The sequence below is a fragment of the Nomia melanderi genome, chromosome 3 (assembly GCF_051020985.1).
Source record: "Nomia melanderi isolate GNS246 chromosome 3, iyNomMela1, whole genome shotgun sequence".
NCBI lineage: Eukaryota > Metazoa > Arthropoda > Insecta > Hymenoptera > Halictidae > Nomia > Nomia melanderi.
Window position 1 is genome coordinate 14,831,447 of NC_135001.1, and position 21,206 is coordinate 14,852,652.

The 21,206-nt window shown below is 33.3% G+C and overlaps 2 protein-coding genes across 3 annotated transcripts in view; one reads left to right on the plus strand and one right to left on the minus strand.

Annotated features, from left to right (window-relative positions):
• The window catches only part of LOC116431716 (alkaline phosphatase), a 424,481-nt gene that overhangs the window by 213,523 nt on the left and 189,752 nt on the right, over positions 1 to 21,206 (plus strand). The gene's annotated exons all lie outside the window — the stretch shown is intronic.
• LOC116431717 (caspase-1-like) overlaps positions 16,890 to 21,206 on the minus strand; it is a 71,513-nt gene continuing 67,196 nt past the window's right edge. The window contains exon 5 of one of the 2 annotated variants that reach the window (XM_031987532.2): positions 16,890 to 19,905. In XM_031987532.2, the coding sequence (XP_031843392.1) occupies positions 19,664 to 19,905 (242 nt within the window). In that variant the 3' untranslated portion in view covers positions 16,890 to 19,663. The remainder of the gene's footprint in view (positions 19,906 to 21,206) is intronic. The other variant, XM_031987531.2, reaches the window with a different exon arrangement.

Sequence of the window (21,206 nt, forward strand, 5' to 3'; positions counted from 1 at the left end):
AACGAAGTCCTTCCCTCTGTCATTTTGTTTGTATGTTTAGTACTGACGTTGAAAACCCTAGCTAGGAACTGCATATTTAAATACACAATGCAAAATTTAAAAGGATTATTCTGTTAGGTAGAATCAAAATGGAAATCTCTGCGGGAAGAACTTACTATAAAATTATCGAACATGTTCAGAATATTAATGATAACTGTATAATTATAAAGAATAACATTCTTCCATCGCACATAATAGAGGAAAGATCAAGCTATATAACATTTTCGGGAATTTTTATATCCCCGTCCAGGTTAAAATTTCGCTTTACGAGACAGACTGTGTTTCGAGGGGAAACTCGAAGCTGTCAGGGTCGGACATCCTTTGAAATCTATTCCTTGGAAGCTTGTCGGGAAAAGCTCTTGATGCCAATTTCAATATCGTCTTGAGAATGCAATATCATGCTTAAATTAGAAGAAACGCCGCTTTAGAGATCGTTCAACGATATGACTTTTATTACTTTTTATCTTTAGCGACGACCCGACTTTTTCTTAGCGTTTGTGATGGCGAGCACGGTTTGTTATTGGGAGGGAAATAATTGTTTAAAGCAAACGGATGGCAGCTATGTGTTTGCGCGCAACAGTTGAATAACAGTTGGATACCACGAATTTCCTGCTTTGTTACGAATCAAAGAAATATTGCCCGAGAATTTTACTTACCTTATAAGCAGCAGCTTTTGTTAATAATTGAGAGCCTTTAGATATTCGTTTTTATTGTCATTTCAATAAACGTGTATCTATATTTATGTTTGAGGGATCTGGGGAAAGAGAACTCCTCAGTCCTTTATCTATTTGAAAATTCCGAGTTAATATTCATATTCTTTAGTGTATCGTAACTAACTTTAATTCGACATTATTTGTTGCAGGTAAGAAATCACTATGAGATGGCATCTCCTATTATGGAATATATTAAAAACCAAACGATTTACCGTAACAGTGAGTAAATAGAATATAATAACACTTTCATTAGATTTGTTTCTCGGATACATACCTTTAATTATTCCATACAGTATAAGACGGTTTTAAAATACAAGATCCTGAATAAGAGAAATTTATTAGAGCTCAAACCTTATATGCAAGGAAATTAAATAGAAAACAATAAGTGTACGTTTGTGAAAGTAAAATAATTACAATTTTATTTCTTCCCTATTGAATAATTTTTTAACTTATTAGTCTATACGCAGAATGAGATGGTACGAAAGTTCCTTCAATTACAATGGAATTAACGGGATTTTATAATCTGCTATATTAATTAATTATGCAACAATCACTGAAATGAAAAGAAAACACCACGCCATTGTTTAAACTCAATGATATTATTATCAAACGGTTTTCTTTGTGATGGTGCTTGATTAATTTTACTATTAATAATTTAGGAGAACTCAAGCAAACCATTCGTTCAGTAGAAGTATGCATTATTCTAGAGACTTATCTGAAATAATAAATAATGGTTAAAATAAAGAACAGGGTGTTTCGAAACATGCAAGTATAACGTCAGAGATGAATTCAATACAATAATATAAGAAGAAAAGTTGACATACATATATGTATACACGATATGGACTTGCTTCCGAATTATATCCGTTTTTTTATGATACCTGTTATTTCTTTCCATAGGAATTGTTCGAAGTTCACATTAGTACAAATTATCAGTTAAATTGTTATAAAATGTGTTAGACGATCACTTCAAATTATTATTTAATATATTAACAAATTTCCATCGTGCTGGCATCGTCAAGAGCATGTGTTAAACTGATTGAAACAAATAATGGTAATAGTAGCGCAAGTATACTACTTCGTTTATTTTTATAAGATTCAAAAATGTTAGTAGAAATATATATTTTTCTCATTTAGTTTCCGAGGTTATTGCGAAAAACTTACGTTACCACTACATTGGATCCTATATATGTAAACGCGTCTGTGAGAGAGCAACAAGCTGTAGACTTTCGACTACAACTGATACTTATACCAAAATAAAGCCGTTCTTTATCCGCCTTTCTCAAGCATTGCCAAGCATCATCGTCGTCACCGTGAAATCAGCCTTTTCCACAAATGGCGTGCATCTTAAAACTACATTGCAGCTACTCTTACAATCTACAAGATACTATATTATAGGTATAAACTAAAAGATTTAACCAGTCAACTCCGTTTGACGAGTCTACGCGTCATCTCAAAGCTTGAAATGGTACACTAAGTCTTTCAATGACGAATTCTTTATTTTTTTCAGATAAATACGTAATTCTTTTCTGTTTTGCTTTGGTTTTTCATTAAAATATACCCTAGATGCATTCTCCCTGCGTTTGACGAGTACACACTTCATTTTTTCATTTTATTTCGCGCAAAACGAAAAATTTTTCAAACTAAATTCCACAATTAACAGGTTCAAAGAACAGATTTAGAATGTGATTTACATCTAGCAAAACATTAATTTTCATTGAATTAAGCGTTGGTAGACACTTCCTTAAAAATTACATGCAGTACCTGTTACTAAAATTAAACTAATTTTTACTAAATTTTTCTAAAAACGTGTACCACTCGTGATCACACAGCAAGAAGTTAAAAATGATCCATTCTTCATTCCGTGTCTCTCTATGAACAACGTATCTTAATTTTCCCCTCACCTAAGAACATACTTTCAACCAAAACGATCTATGGTGCTTGCGCCGGAATACGCACAGCGCAGAGAGCTCGTGCAATTAGGGAAATGAAGACAGACCTTTATCGAATTTGTCGGAATCGATTCCAGAAAAATTCAAAAGGCAGCCAATGGCGGTGGACGTGTGTGGGCGTACATGGACGTACGAGACTGTTACGGCCGGCACAGCGTTCGATCGAGTCACATTTCATTAGAGTCGACTCGATTATGCAGATCTGAATTTATCCTTCCTAATTCCCTATTATCCGCGTTAATCCGCGGACCCGGCGAAATAGAAACGGCTAGCATAATTATATTTCTATCGTCTTCCGGTACGTTCGCCCGTTAATTCGTTCGAAATTCACGGTTCAAAGTGGTCATCCGTTTTACATCTTCCTTTCTCCGTCGCTCCGTCGCTTTTGCCGCTTCCTTCCTCTCTTTTCTTTTCCCCATCGCCCCCTTTGCGGATATTCGTCGAGCACGGTTTAATCCCTTACCTTACAATACCCTGTGAGGCTCGTGACGAAGATTTTAATTCTTTCCACTTGTATGTCATGCTGGAGATGACAATACACATTTGTTATATTTTATTTATGGTACTTTGAAATGTATCAGACTATAAAAGATTATGAAAATTAAGTCTTAATAATCTTAATAATAATAATAGTAAATGAAATATACATAAAACGTTGAATTCTGCCGCTGTAAATTACTGTAATTCGTTTCCTTAAAAATAAATACAAGTTTACACCAACAACACTGAAAATAAATCAAGTGCAAAGGGTTACATTGAATTTGACGAACCTAAATGTGATTCTATCTTTTTCAAGCTAAATTAAATATTACTTTTCCATTAGCAATTGGTAACCTTTGAAATACACATAAACTCAGAATAAGTGTCAAGTTCTATCCCTTTTATAATAAATTATTAAGGACAGAGTAGTTTTATCGAACACAATTGAGAAGGAAACCATAGGACGAGGATTAATAGAATTTTGCGAGTATACAAAGTTAAATAGGGTAAAAGCAGAGAGTTTTATTGATCGGGTAAACGACCAAGTTGTTCCCCGTATTCTTTACTCGTGGACACATTCTATGATCACAGTCGATGTCGTATTATTGTTAATCGTCATGACAGTTCAGAAGTTCGTGCATATTTTCAGTATAATTTTTGCAAAACACACTAGTGTTAAAGAATAAAAAATATATTTACAACAATTACATGCTATAGAATATTCCTCATTTTTGGCGTACACCGAAGAAAACTACTCAGTACTCAAACGGTTAACAATCGTGCAAATGGTTATAGTATATCCAACCGTCGAAAGAGTAGCATCTTCATCTATAGGCTGTAGAAGCTGTACTTCTGAACAAATCAAACTGATCAAATTTATGAAACCTAACGAATGTACAGTAAAAACATGCACAGTGCTTTCTCTAAAAGATATTCACACCTTTCTCTACAAAAGATACTCAGGGAACCATATTTTAACAAAAATGAGATTTTTCCTTTAATATCTTTAAGAATCTAGAGAAGATTTTCGCAGTGTTCTCTGTGATTACGATATAACTGATTTTCATTAGAAAGATCGGAAGGTACCATGATCCGCGTTTCTGTGTAATTATTTCTGGAACATGCCGCCAAATCGGCGCCGACAGGAAGAACTTTCTGTCGTGGGGTGAGAGTTCCCTCGTCGAACTTCCTTTTTCTTTATCGACTGGAGTGCGGAGGGGACAAAGGTTTGATTTATTTGGGGACAGTTTCTTTTTTCTAGCCTCGCCTTATCGGCAGTTACGAGAATGCCACTTCTCTTCACGAGGATGAAATACCTCCGGCGTCTTCGAGCTTCTGTTTTTGTACTTCCTATTAACGATATTAGTGCTAAAGCTATTAATAGTTTGTATAATTTATAGTTCACGTTAATTTACCGCTTATATTTGCTTAAACAAATGACAAAAGCGTATTTATTAAGTTCTAATAGAATCATATTTTATTACCCTCGCGAGTGAATTAATCTTTTCAAAAATTAGTCAAGAAAGTATAGTTGTCTTTTTAAAAATTCTAAAAGGAGATACAATAAGTGACCTATCCAGTGCAATTCTGGTGTTAGATCGGTTGATTATAATATATCCTCATATACTCTAATATAATGTACATAATATTATGTAACGTCTTTTAGTGTTGTCATGGAAATTAAAATATAAGATGAAAGTATTAAACAAGATTGTTGAAAAACGTGAAATTTCTGTTCCACGACAGCAGAAAACGAAGTGTATCCGTTCCCGAAGTGAATGTTTCTACGACTGACAGTGTCTTATTTCAGCTGAGCCCAGCTTTTGTATACGTCCTTCTTACCTGTCACGGAAAATTCAAAGCAAGAGGAAGGGACACACAGACTGCAAATTAAATGAGCATATGCGTCACGAGAAAATAGACTCTCTTTGTGTAAATTGTAACAATGGCAGTACCTGCTTCTAATTTACTTTTTTTCTTACTTTGGTGGACGGGAACGGAGGGATACTAGGAAATACGACTTGGGTAAATAAAAGTTAACAAACGATGATGAAGTACGCATGAATATACGAATATAAAAGTAAGGTTTTATAGAATACTTTGTGTCACCGTTTGAGACGTTTCTCGTTGTAACTTCCTGTCAGAAACAGGTTTTTAAACAGAAAGAGTTTACGTGCTTTTATGAATAATATATACGTATATAAACATAAATATAAATATAAATATAAATATAAATATAAATATAAATATAAATATAAATATAAATATAAATATAAATATAAATATAAATATAAATATAAATATAAATATAAATATAAATATAAATATAAATATAAATATAAATATAAATATAAATATAAATATAAATATAAATATAAATATAAATATAAATATAAATATAAATATAAATATAAATATAAATATAAATATAAATATAAATATAAATATAAATATAAATATAAATATAAATATAAATATAAATATAAATATAAATATAAATATAAATATAAATATAAATATAAATATAAATATAAATATAAATATAAATATAAATATAAATATAAATATAAATATAAATATAAATATAAATATAAATATAAATATAAATATAAATATAAATATAAATATAAATATAAATATAAATATAAATATAAATATAAATATAAATATAAATATAAATATAAATATAAATATAAATATAAATATAAATATAAATATAAATATAAATATAAATATAAATATAAATATAAATATAAATATAAATATAAATATAAATATAAATATAAATATAAATATAAATATAAATATAAATATAAATATAAATATAAATATAAATATAAATATAAATATAAATATAAATATAAATATAAATATAAATATAAATATAAATATAAATATAAATATAAATATAAATATAAATATAAATATAAATATAAATATAAATATAAATATAAATATAAATATAAATATAAATATAAATATAAATATAAATATAAATATAAATATAAATATAAATATAAATATAAATATAAATATAAATATAAATATAAATATAAATATAAATATAAATATAAATATAAATATAAATATAAATATAAATATAAATATAAATATAAATATAAATATAAATATAAATATAAATATAAATATAAATATAAATATAAATATAAATATAAATATAAATATAAATATAAATATAAATATAAATATAAATATAAATATAAATATAAATAGTAAAAATTGTTGAAATATTCAAATTCGATATTAAATAAAACTTCTTTCTTTTGCAAAAAATTTCGATATATTTAAGCAAATGATGCAATAAATGTTTAAAATTGGATTGCATATATTTTACTGTGATTTGGGTAAAGCCGTAAATGTTCAGCGGCTTTTCCCAACTTCAATAATTTTGGTATTATTTTTATGTAGAGGACTTTATTTTATCACTAAAACGAAAAATCAATCGGAGGATATAAAAAAAATATTGTACTTTTTGCTATTTAATTAAAAACAAATTGTAAAACTCCACAAATAGAAAACGATCTTATCGATTGGGATGACCTTCAGATATGTTGTGAGTGAATCAGTTAAAGTCTATAAAATTATTGCATTCTACAATTTAACTAGTTATTTGATGGAATAACGATTGTCCTATCGTTAATGTTTTAAATATGGTACGTGAACGTTGTTGGAACTAGACAGACAAACATTAAACTACAAACATTGGAAATTTGGGAGTTCAAAGTTATACTTCCCCTGTCGACTGCCTCCAAATAAAGCCCTACTTATACCAATACCTGATATCAGAGTGAAACTTTCCAAATCTGAAAATTCTAAACTGTGAAAATTTGAGAACTCGTAATTTTGCCTCCCTCATTCCTACCCAACCAATGCAACTCTACACATACCAATATCGAATATATGAAGGAATTTTCCGAAATTTGGGAATTTGATAACAGCGATTGGTATGAGTAGGACTTTACGGGTGTGCATCTAGTGCAGAATAATCCGCTCATTCTCTACTCACGTTTTTATTTCATAATTACTGAACTAGAACTTTTATAAAAGAGAGTACCGAATTGAAACCTGACTTAACATTGTAACAGGCATAACATTTTTTGCACGATATGTTTATTAGAGACAAAAATTGTTCAAAATATGCATTTTTAGCAACATCTCTTAATTTTATGAAAATGGGTGAGATTCGGCACGATTGCTACTTTTACCGAACCTTCTTCTGTAAAATAATAAAAGTAACTTAATAATTATATTACTTCTTGGACCGCCTCTAACTGATTTCTAGTTTTAGTGATAAAATGAAGCCTTAAAAAACAAAAATTGTAGCGAAATAGCTAAAATTGAAAAAGCTACTAAATTGCAGTTTTATCGTGCTTTACATAATCGATCCATGAGCATCCGGGATCTACTATTAATGGTTCTGCATACAAACTATCTGCTTTTCCATTAGAAGTTTCAATGAAAATCTTACATAGAATATCTTATAATTTGATTTAGCATTTATTATTAAAAAATAGATACTATTTATTATAAGAAAGTATACCTTTAGGTCATAGATATTTTCTATATGTGATTTACGTCATCCAACAAATCTAATAAACGCATTAATTGCAAGTTAGAGGAACGTTTCTCTGCGTTGGTCTCGTATAAAACGGTAACTTTCGAATAGCAATTTTCTTAATCCAAAATAACAGTTTCAGCGATTAGATCACGATCAGGGTGTAACGGTTCCACCGATTCACGAAATGGATTCCCGCGACCCCGTCAAATCTTTATTTTATTATTCACGTGATCTGCGTCGGGGATATTGCAGTGACATTCCCGCGTTCGATATCAATATTAGACCATCTGGTATTCCATTAAAATTCGCATCATCGAGAGCCCTCTCGCCAAGAACCTATTCCATATTTTCGAGTTATCGATAGAAGAAGACCCCCACATTCGGGAGGGCAACTACGTCGCCAGAAGACTCTATATTCACTGCGGCAACTGTATCGTATTGCGAAAAGAAATCTTCAGTATACGATAAATCTAGTTTACGCTGGAATCAAAATGCATAATCGTATTCCGTATTTCGGATTCTTATTTAACTTCGTTTTCACCTTAAATACAAACTATAAAACTTTACATCGTTATTATCATCGTGTAATACCAGTATAACGTAAATAGAATGAGACGACAACGCTATCGGTTGATTCTTATATAAAATATTAGTAATTACGTTGACGTTATAATATTCTACAAGTTATCCTTTAGTGAAGACGTATAAATGTAAAGCTCTTTCTAATGCAATTTGTGGTATTATTCAACGCAATACACGGTTTCATTAGACGTACTAAAAACAACGGACAAGTATTCCTTTTTTCTCTTACTTATTTTGTTTTACATAACAGGAATAATGGTCAAATTGTATGAAACTCTGTAACGGCTTAACATTATAAAATATTTTTGTAAATTACTTTAATTCATTTCCCTAAACATAAATACAAGTTTACACCCAACAACATTGAAAATAAATCGAGTGTAAAGTGTTAAGGCTATTTATTCAGACAGAAAAATATAAGCATGAATGCAGTGCCTTGACAATAAGGTCTTAAGCAATTTTAAAAGTAGATTTTAATCATTAAACTATATCTCGGCAGTCTGCAGTAGCAGCAGTCTTATCCTCTAACACGTGGATTTCCTCGAGAATCGAGAATAAATGAATTGCTTCTTGTTGAGATATCGTCGCTCGTTGCTATAACAAATGGTACCAAACCGAAAGGTAACTTCATCGCGGACGAAAATAATTTCGGTGAGCCGAGGAACCGTTCGCGAGTCCGAGACATGGATGTAAGGGGGTTGCAATTCATCCCTTCCTTTAGCCCGCGTGGGAAAAAGGTGATCGTTGCAGCTGGCGTCGCTGGTGGAAGTCAGCTTCACGTAAAGGGGACAAACTGCTTCTGTTTTTTCCCCAATTAGTTCCACTCGTGCTCCACGTACGCGCGCCGCGTCATCCTTTTTATAATACTCAAACGGTTTACCGTCACACGCCATCGAGTGCATAAATATTTTACTAGTATACAGGTATCTTTCCTTTTTTCCGCGGATGCTCGAGCGACACTCCGGTTCAAGTTCATTTTTTATAGGTTACCGAGGCGTGAATAATTCCTCATCCTTGAAACGATGTTTTTCAGTGCCGTTTAATAGTTTATGATTCTGGAAACATGAATAGTTTTTTATTATCTTCATTTTAGGATACAAGTTTTGATACGTATTTAATAGGTGGCTTTTATCGAGCTTGTTGCTTCAAATACGAGTTTGAGAGTACCTGTTATACTGTATTCTTGAGAAATCCAGTTTCAAAGAAGTCAACGGTTGTACTTCGAAGTTATACGGGAAAACAAATTTTAATTTTCCATCTGTGTTTTGAAATTTGGCAGTTCACTTTTGTAGATTTTTGTGCGATGCATGTGAATTTCAAAATGGCCCTTTCTATTAAATTCGCTTTTTGAGGAATTAAATTCCTAAAGAGAAATCAAATTTCTAACGTCAAAAATTGTATATGCGTTAAGTATTATACACTTTTTTATAATTATATATGTAATACGAAAAATATACTATGTATAATATGTGGTACTTGTAATTAAATAATATACGTTATAAATAATAATATTTATTTATAATATTTATAAACTGTTATGAGAATAGATCACTTTTTTATGTTCAACAGTTTCCTGTACAATTTTTTGCAGTCCTAACTAATTCCGAGACACAGTGTGACCCGATTAGGCAACTCACGCTGTAGAAGATTTTCTCAGACAAAGCCAACGTTACGCGGAATTGCAAGCGTTATCTTTCCGGTTATGAGAATACTATATCGTTCACATTTATGTAAACGTCAGCATTGCTTTATCCGGTGATTGCATTTTGAATCAAGCGCCAGGTTCACGTTACAATTTCATTACCGTCAAATGTCGTTACATTTAAGTCTCTGATAATATTACACACACGAACATCACTCGAAACTACCGAATTTGCGTGTTATCTTGATTCTGGTGACGGACTTCTTTGCGGCGTGGATCGTTTGTTATGCAGATTCGATGACGCTACTTAGTCAACGAAATGTGATATAGTTTTACCACCAATTTTTGATCAGTGAGTCTAAAATTCGAGATTGTGGGGGCCGAATTCGCAACCTTAACAATAATACACCTGTATAACAGGTTTATTGGCTGTAAAGAAAGTGTTGTGCGACATTTATAAAACAGAAACATCTTTTACGGAACCGTATCTTTTTGTGAATCTTTACGTATTCGTAGTGTCTAAAACTGTTCAGAAAATTAGAAATTGAGGAACTTAATTAAATTAAACACCTGTCCGTTCCATACACACAGTCCTATACACCAAAGACTTTCAACTTTTCAGCAGTAAGTATTGGTTCAAAAAGTAGGACACAATACAAACGAAAAGAAGAAATAGTTTTCCAGGGAAATGCAGAGGCGTACATGGTACCGCAACCGTCACAAAGTATTTAAACTATAAGTTCTCTAATAATAGGAAATAAACGTCAGTCTATTTTTCCTTCTAATAAATTCATGTCTGAAATTCCATATAAACACTTCCAACCGTCCAACGTTAATTGTTTTCTGGAATTTCCCCGGTGAAAAACATTCAATCAAGACATTTTTATGTTTGCCCCTTGTATAATCATGAAACCACGTGGCAGGGGCGAACGAACGAGCCCGTCTGTCGGCGAGAGCGATTTGCGTACGTCGTTTAATGGATTATGCAAATGTCGGGGCGATATATAATTATCTGGCAATCATTACTTCATTGACGCCGCTGATCAAAGACTAATTTGATATTCAATTAGTCGACGATCTGTTGTACGAGATCGGACCGAAGCCGGGCGAGTGAACAATCCAAAGAAGGAAATTGAAATGTCACCGAGCGGCCTCGTAACTTATTGGAAATATCGAAACCCAGCTCGGCCACGTGAACGCGCGCGTGCGCGTGCAAGTTCAGGACTGTCGCTGCAGTTAATTATGAGTCAATCGCGTGAACGTTATTACCAGTTGTCGCCGAAGAGTGCTTCAAGTTCTATTTCGCGTTGGAGTGAATTTTACGCGGGACCGGTCGGTTCGGCCGCGTGGTTGGAACAAGCGGGAAACGGGAAATGTCGCATCGCACCGATGGGATTTAGCTGGGCTCGCGATCGTAAACTTCGGAATCGCGCGTGCGCGGAATTATGAAACAGAGGAAACGGAAACAAAATTCTGGAATTCAATATCTGCGAGCTAATTAAATTATTCGGGGCACGGGAGAAGAATTTCAATTAACCTTTTGCGGTTCAGTGGCACGACAACGCACCTATCATAAAATCAATTAACGAATAAAAGGAATGAATTAATGGAAATTGTATGTATTTGTGTATTTTCGTTCAAAGACAGAGGGAGCGCTGGTAATGCTGGTATGCTTTAGCATTTTCGTCGGAATGTTAACGGATGAATTAAGGTTAATGTTACATTTCTGTTGGTTATGCTGTCACTTCGTGTTTCATTAAATATGTTACGATATGAGTGATTGTGTTAATAGTAGAACGTTAAAGATTAATATAGTGAATATCAACTTTTCATATGGCTACAGTTGATAAGAGAAATTTTCAAAAGCAATAAAAAGAGAAAATAATCATTTTGTAATATAGGATCATAGTTTACAAAAATACTGATTTTTTAATAAATATGTATATCATTTACAATGGTTGGATAAAACTATTCATAAGAATGAGAAAATTTTTAGGTTTATTTAACCTTTCGAAGACTGAGGTTTGATAGGATAAAACAAATAAAAGAATTCAGTGGATAAAAGTACATTTATTGTTTTTATGATTATATTCGTTACATTTTAACTAAACTTTTCATATAAAATTTAATATTATCTTACTATAATAGGTAATATTAATTTTTGTTTCCAGTTTTGGGTCTTTCATTGTAGAGTATTAATTAATCAAAGATTTAACAGTTTAGTTCTTTAAGTTTTCCAATACACTGTAATCAAGGAACAATTTTATTGTGATAAATAAAACATTATTTCAACAGAACTATCTTTTTGCTGGAAATTCAATTGTTCGTTTATCCATCATTATATTGTTTGTATCATAATTTGATTATGTAGCCATACCGCTGATTAATGAATATTTAACGAGATATCATGAATCATCGCTCTCTTACTTTGAGAACAGCAAGCAATTGTAATTTATTTAGTTACGGAGTTCACATCATATCCGCCGGTAGGATTCGTTAATTCCGTGAATCACTAATTAGGAAGAGTAACATAATGGATAATTACAAACGGTACTGTACCGTTCGTCGCTTCGGGCGCTGTTCTTTGACCGAAATTGCGCCAGCAAAACCTGCTCGCATCATTTCAATCCCAAGTAACGACGGCGCAACTTCCATAACCGCTGCATCGGATATCTGCGCCCCTGTTCGTAAGTCAGATTTTAATATTGTTTCGCAAAATCCATGTCTCCTTTCGGTGACCTGGGTATTGCATTTAGTCCGATGGTGCCTGGAAACGGAAACATCGGTTCCAAGTGAATTTTAACGTGAATATAAATTGGACGTGTAACATTAATTCGGAGAAATTCGGGATGAATTTAGCGTCATACTAATGATAATTACTGTTAATTGTCAATTATAATATTTAAATGCTTCTCAGCATCAACTGAAAGATATCGTAAGATAAATTGCATACAGTTAACTGTATAAAACAGGTAGAAATGAGTCTTGATACAGCGAAAAAATAAGTCGAAAACATATAATGAAATTTTCTTATTCGAAACAATAGCAAGTAAACAATTGGAACCATTCCTATCACGGTAATTCGTCATAAGAACGTGTGAGTTTCTCTACGACCCATTATGATAGTTTCGTTACAACCAAAATCGGAGGATTTTTAATGTGCGTAAAAAATGTATGGTACTTACCTCTATAATATTGCCAAATTCAACAGTGTCCCTTGGGCACTCGTCGCTGTCAAATTATCAGGGTTTAAGTACCTAGTTTCTAGAAGTACAAGCACTACTTTGTCCTCCTTCGACGCAACGATGCTCGACGAACAAAGCAGGAGCACCTGGGTCCGGAAGATCCTTTGATGAAACGAGCCAGTCATCCGCTTAGTCTCAAGTGGTTCAACTTCGAGAGCACGCTCCGGCCGTATGTCCACGATAATTTGACGATATCGATTTGACATCGGTTCATCAGTTGAATTATTAAATTGAAAATTTCCTTCTATGATTGCGCACGGGCTCCCGCGAAGGGAATGCTTTACCTATGCTGCTGAAAGCCATCTAACTGACTAGACTCTATTTTGTAACGCTTCGAAGATACAATACACCGCGCCGTAAAGCCGCACCGACCGTGTCGCTTTACTGCTTATTGAACCGTAGCTTTCCATTATAATGAACTTCCTCGTAATGACTCGTGTGTCTGGGTACAGTGCGACGTGTCACTTGAAAGAAGTGTATCTACATAGAAGAATATTGATACGTTTATTACGGTTGTCATATATTTTTAAGATTATTTCAAACTTTTTGTCAAAGAAACCAAATTAATGGCCAATTTTCTGTTACTTTCAATTATTTTCTATTATTTTCCATTATTTTCCATTATTTTCTATTATTTTCCATTATTTCCTATTATTTTCCATTATTTTCCATGTTCTAAATGATTTTCAAATAAAATTTGCTATTGCACATATTTCGCAATATCGCGACAGTATATCGTTATGCATAGAAATTAAATTTGTTGCCTTTTAAAAGTAAATTTCTCACTTATTTACTACAGAAAATGACACATTCTTTAATTCTCAAAACATTCGACATTACTTTCGACGATATTATTCTATCTCAAATCTAGAATGGCTGGGATATGTTTAAATGTAAAGTAGATTTATAAACGGAAAGATATAAAATTAATTTTCCACGCTTAATACACATGGTTGAATTCGTTAAGACGACAGAATTATCTTTCTCCACTTTATCCGCTGACTTCTCGTAGTTGCCAGTTGCAAGCCAGGGTCCCAAGTCCCGTATAACAGAACCCTTTAACCGTGTCTGAAACGAGCCGTGGCTCTATCATGCTCCGTTTGCCTCGAGGATCCACTTAGCCTAAGAAGACAAGGATGAAGTGAAGGGAATCGAATTGTCATTGCACGGTCAAACAGACGCGTCTGCATCTCCGCCAGCCGAAGGACTCGGATCCCTTTGATACGAAAGTAGTTCAAGGACCACGCGGGTGAAGCTCCTGGTGAACAGAGACCCACGGTTCCAGTAAATTACATCGTAAGACCCGGACGAATATTTGCGTATGATTAAACTGACTTTCGCACGATGGATTCGCTTGCGTTATTTTTTATACCACTTACCCAGACTCTCGGAAGAAAGCGAATTGTTTCGGAAAACAACAAACATTTATTAAAATTGCAAAATATCAAATTGTTGAATTATTTCGACTTATTAAACACTCATTATAAACTTAGTTTCTAAACAACTTTTTAATTTCGTTTCATACACGTTTCGCTTGTAATCAAATTTATGTAAACATAGATTTACGTAAATGTTTTTTTCTTATACTATATAACGTTTTTGTAACATTTTACATAATATTGTTTCACTGATTAGTATCATAAGTATAGTAAGATTGAGTAAGTTGATAAGGAAATTCATGAACACTTGAAAATTAGTATAAAGCATGTTTAATGCAGAATATCTGGGAATCGATAAAGTTGTAGTATTTTTTTTCAAACATTTCTTCTCTGTGCCTTAAACGTGAAAACTCGACCACTTTCGACTAATATTTTAGTTTAAGACTTTTTCTCGATTCCTCTGTTCCAATTTAAGTATCCGAAGTTTAGTTACAATGAAAAGAAGTGAATTCTTTCTTAAGAAAAAATGAATTTTTAATCTTAACAGTCTGAAAAGAAACATGGAATAACTGTAATACAAAATATTGGTGGCCATGAATATGGCTATCAAAACAAAACATGATTTTTTAATTTTAGATACATATGTAAGAATTCAACGTCTACTACACGTTAAAGGAATTTTATAAATGCGCTTCTAATTTAAGAGGGAATTTGTTCAATCTGAATGTTTTCATTAAAGTATTTCATAATGCTCTATTAATATAATAAAAATTGTGATACGAGCAATACATGCAAGAACAGCGATGAAGTACAGAGAATTGAATGACATTTCTGATTTAATATTTAGAATTCCAAAGTTAAAAGACGTGAATACATGAAAATTTAATGAACTTTCGTTCATAGTGAATTCCGATCCACTTTGCAGGAAATATGACGCGTATGACCAACTGACGCGTAAAGAATTACATACTTCACTGTATTCGTTCGCGCGGCATACGTAGGGCTGGAATTAAACGGCTGTAATTGCTCTCTAAAGTCAATTTACACAAAATTAAGTTAACTGGGCTTCACCCATTATGTCTGAGCCCTCCAATTACGTATTTAAGAGAACCAGACGCATTCCGAGGAATTACGTTCCGAGTAACGTTCCCGAAAAAGAGAGGATCGCGAACGCGTTCGAGTTTAATTGCCAACGAACAAAGTAAAAAAATACCGTGAAATATGTTCGCCAACCTTCACACTAAAACGCAGAAGCGATTTTAATTCTCTTACGCTTTACGGGCATTCTTTACAGCTAGGATGTTTATTCAAATGCATACCTTTCGAGTATTATTGCGAGTTTTATGTTAATGGAACGGTCTTGGTAAGCTTATGAAATTTTATTGTGACATTTAAACTCTCCTAAGCTACTCTGTCACGTAAATTATATTTGCAGGAAGTACGCAATTTATTAATTATTTTTCATTAAGTTCTATTTCTTAGGCAACTTATAAACCGACTAATGAACGAGATAATTGAGCAATTCATGTGCCAAAGTAGCTGACTCCGCGAAATGAAATGAGAAAAATTTGATGAAACTACGCGCGCAAAAGATTATGAAGTGTTTTAGCGTTAACTTAACTTCTGAAGAATACAATTGAATCGTTTATTTTCGTAATATCTAGGCAATAATTTTTAATGAAAGAATAAATGCCTATTTATGCGCAGTCAGCTTCTTTAACTTGGTGAGAAAAAATTTATTTTTTATTGCGAGCGCCGCGAGAAAGGTGTTCATTCTTATATAAGGTAAAGTGTTGTTTACGGCTAAACGTAAGCCACCGAGTAGCACCGAAGAAGGCGATAACGCGATGAAATAATGAATTGCAACTCGTCCTTCCGCAGCATAAAGCACTCTCGTTTTTTAAGCCTAGCTGTAATGTGGCTTTCACTTTGTTTAAAGGGAATTCGGTTTTTCCGATTGCGTCTCGTTAAGAAATTAATCGCGGTGATTATTAAATGTCATAAACAGGTTCGACCGAATCGTGTTCCGTGTTTTTCCCACGTGCCTTGCATTAGCCAGATAAATTTTTGTTGAAGCTCGTGCAATTAAAATCTATGACCCGGTTAAGCGGGAAAACACGTTGCTTCGCGCCGCCAAATTGGATTTCCATTCTCATTTCAGAAACTGCTTAAATCTAATTGGACACGTAATTATTGTGTTAGACCGTGAATACATTAAAGGGGAACGAGGGAAAACGTGAAAAATACTGGGCAGGGATTTAGGATGAATAAAGAACAAACTTCTGTGTAAAAATGTTTATTATTATATATTCTGTTGATAACGAAGTTTATTCAATATTTCGAATGAAAATGAAGATAATTAACGCGGTATTAATTCAAACATTTTCTTTTTGACGATAGTGATACGTTATCTGGCAACGTATCTTGTTCTTTCCATGCGAGAGGGATAGAATTCATGTAATTGTAGCAAGGTTCGGATTAACGTAATAATTGTCTCACATGACTTTACGCAGCTTTTCTTCTTTAAGAACAGTATTATTCACTTGTATCCTTTTATCCATTCGTGTTTAATTTATATATTACCGATAATCAAATATTTCTCTGCATGATTAATTCCGTTGCGTTCATGGGAATCTTAAACTTGTATAGTAATACAAATAATATTATAAATAAATTATATTTGAGATTATAGAAGATATAAACATATTACAAATAGTATGGCATAAATAAAGTAATTCTATACTTGAAATGAATACGATCTTGCTCTTAATAATCAATATAACTGTTAATAATAATGTAACTATGTAATAATGCATATAACTGTCCAACAAATTCGAATTTTCTTTTCGATCTATAACATCTAGAATCAATCTCATAGAAACACATATGGAAACCAAACATATAAAAAAAAATTAAACTACTGAAACGTTTGTGTTAGTTTTAGATGACAGGAACAGTATATGAAATATATCAATTTCTATGGATACTATATTTTAGAGTTTTGGACGACCGTAAACGTCCACTGGTCTTACATAAATTATATTGTTATGATTTAACTACATTTTTCAACACTTTCTTAGATATGAAAATATTTGAAACTCATTAAATTATGTTCATATATATTAACAAATCATAGATATTTATATATTTAACATGTTCATGCCGGTGTCTACTACCGGTGGTACTGTACTAATTTCCAACATTAAAATAAATTAGTATTAATATTTAATTTATTTATTAAGTTATTCATTAACATTAAAAAACAGTATCCACTTCAACACCATTTTTGTAAATATTCTTTTGTCGTGATTACGATCTATGATTAAATAAATAAAAATATGTATCTACGTGAATGTGTTAATGTCGAAATCGTTTAAAAGTGTGCACAATCGGGATAAGTTTTTCACATTTCCAGTTTTAGGTTGGAATCCGAACATGAGAAAATCCAATATTATACATATGGAAAATGTATGAATTATACATAACTATTTACGTGTAGTTACAGCACTGCTAAGTTGAGGTAGGCGACCAATGGCTGCATCCCTGCAAAACACCGTGCACACGTTCTCTACGGATATTGACTCGATTTCTCCAAATGAAAAATTGTGTCCAAATCCGTCTTGGACAGTTTTCTTTTTAAAAAGTTTTTGCAAAATCTTATGTCGCATAGTACATACATATCAAGAAAAATATATAGGGTATGCTTGTATCGACTCTTCTTTAACGTTTTGCGGGTCGCATACGGTTTCAAACAAATTTGTAATTTTGTTTATTTTATAGTGTACTTGAGAGAACAATTTCGTTATTTACACATTTCATGAATGACATTTTCGAAAAATCAAACATTAATATGTAAGTATACATTTAAACCGTTACAATAATTAATGACCTTTTGCAACCGTTTGAAATTAGAGAATTTAATATCCTTTTATTTTTGCTGAATTGAAGTTTCTAGCATTTTTAATTTGCCACATAGAAATGAGCAGACTGAATATGAGATACGTATCTAATATGAAATCAGAAATTTCCATAAGGAAATGCTGAAATGTCGTGACAGTCTTTAGAACTGCCAGAGCTCGTGACAACGAAACTTTTATGAGATTGTCATTCACACATATGCGAATGTTTCGAAAAAACATGGAATTCATTTTTATTCAATTATATTTTTTCAATCACATTGTATTTTCTTTACTTCATTATTCCCATTATTACTCAGTGAAAGAAGGTGATTTTTGTGTAACAATCGTAAAACTTGTATCATTTTTTTATAATTCTTTTCTTACCTTACTTCTTACCAAGCATTTGACATTATCCCTTATTCTTATTTCATTTTCCAAATATAAAGCTGTGAAAAAAAGTTTCATTCCATTGTGTCGGTCGTGCGTGAAACCACAGTGGAACTGTACGTCCGTCGTGTTGTAGCGGTTAATACATTGTTGACCGACAATTTTACGCAGAAAATATCCCATGTCACCGGTTATTATTCCGGAATTAAATATCAAAGTAAGACAATCTAAATAAACTTCAATGTACTTTCTTTATACACATGAATTGAAATGAAACATTGGACATATCTTTTATATAACTTTGAATATTTTGTTTTTGCAATATTCTATATTGCTGTGTTTTTCAAAAATCGAAATCGCTAATGTAAGTACAAACACGAGTTAACTCGTGACCGGTCAACAAAGTTTGGGCATGAAAACACGAGTTATCTAATTACCAGTTAACAATGTATTAACAGAAAGCATTGATTAACATCGGATCAAGAAATCCTCTACTTTCCTCTCAGTGGTTACACCGGCCAAACCGCATATATACATTTTCAACTGACGGCTAGGGATTTAATCATTCCCTCTGAGCAATGAAGAAACAAGGAAACGGAAAGGAAAGAAAGCTGGAACATTTTTCCTTTCGCGGAAACAAGAGGGTAACCCGTGAATTTAGTTTGAATACTAGAAAGTCGTCGGTGAGGGGAGGGTTCATGAAATTTCCTCGATCTCGTATTGAATCGTTCGTCGGCGTTCCACGGACAGCGGCGCTCGGCGAATATTAAAGTGGCTTTTCACCGAAGTACACTAACCGCGTCAACATGGAGACAATGGAGGGGATCTGCTTTTTCTGGTGGAAATGCTGGTCGTTGGGCACGAACGATTGATATTGAATGGCGACCCGCCGGTTGACGAAAGTCATTATGGTGAGCAGATCGCGGGTTCGCCCGTTCTCATTCAATTCCTCGCACAGCGCTTGTATGAACCAGGATCCGGCGTCCGGGTTCCGCCACGAATAGAAGCCTGAAATTCATAGTAAAATGTTTTCCGGTCAGAAGATTCCTTTGCTCCCTCCTCGCTTTTTTCTTTCTTTTACACGCATACTTTCGCATTCGCTCTCCCATTCGCTCTTCAAAATTTATCCGTGTGTGCGCGCCGCGTCCGAGTGCATTTTCGTAGGCGATCACGGCAGAGAGCAGTCCGCGGAAGCGCGGAGCTTCCGTTTTCAAGCGGGACCGCAGATTTATCACGGATGAAACGTTTCCATTAAAGCAAAAGACACGTCATTAAAGGAGACGGCGTTAATTATGGGAGAACGTTTTTACCGAGGGGGGGCAGGGGCTTCGTTCTCTTCGATTTCACCGTCCCTCCCTCACGATTCGATTTCGCTTTCCCATCTTTCTCTCTTTTCCTATTTTTTCCCTTTTTTTCCTCCCTTTCCTCGTTTTCCTTTCTAACGTTTTTCCTAGGGTCACCTCGTTTCTGATCACATAAAAACGGTCTTTAATTCGGAGCGATTGATTGACTTCCGGCTTCAACGAAGCCCCAGTTTTTCGTATTGTGAGAAACCTTTTGATAGTGAATACTGTATAATAAATCTCGTGGATGATACTTTAACGACGCTTTTTTCTGAGTTTTACTCGCGCGTATTTGTGAAATGTCGTTTCGGTAGGGATCTCTTTCTACCCTCGGATATATTATTTTGGTCTGCTGAAATAAATGTGAGTACTTGCGCGGAGTAATGGAGCAGTGAACGTGAAGTATTTCCTCAAAGAAAAATTCCTAGCGTCTTTTCAATAAACGTATTCAATGAAAGTAGTTGTTACGCGAGTTTATTATACTTTTTCAGTTAAATTATATATCCTTATAACTGTTTTGCCTGAACTTTTTGTTTCCGGTAAGCACAAATATCATTGTTTTCAAATTCTTTGAGAAATGCGTCAACCATTAACGAAAACATTGTGCTTATGAAACGCTCAGCATTCGATCCCTTGAGGCATAATGTTAATTCTCCCCTATTCGAATGCCGCCTCGTTTTCCCTTAGAATTCCGGGAAGAACTCGCAAGAAATCAGGAAAACCACCAACAAAGTTGCCAGATTAAACGGATCTAAACGAGTTGGTGCGAACACCGAGTTCGCCCACTTGGTTCCGCGTATTGTGGCAGCTCGATTGTGTTTATAAAGACGGCGTATTCTCACGTGATGGACGGTCCCTGATGAGGTCATTAGTTGCTTTCGCGAAACCTTCTCCGGGAGTAAATATAGGGGCTTAATGGCTAGGCGGGCGGATTTGCTGGAATAACTTGGAATATCTGTGCTTGAA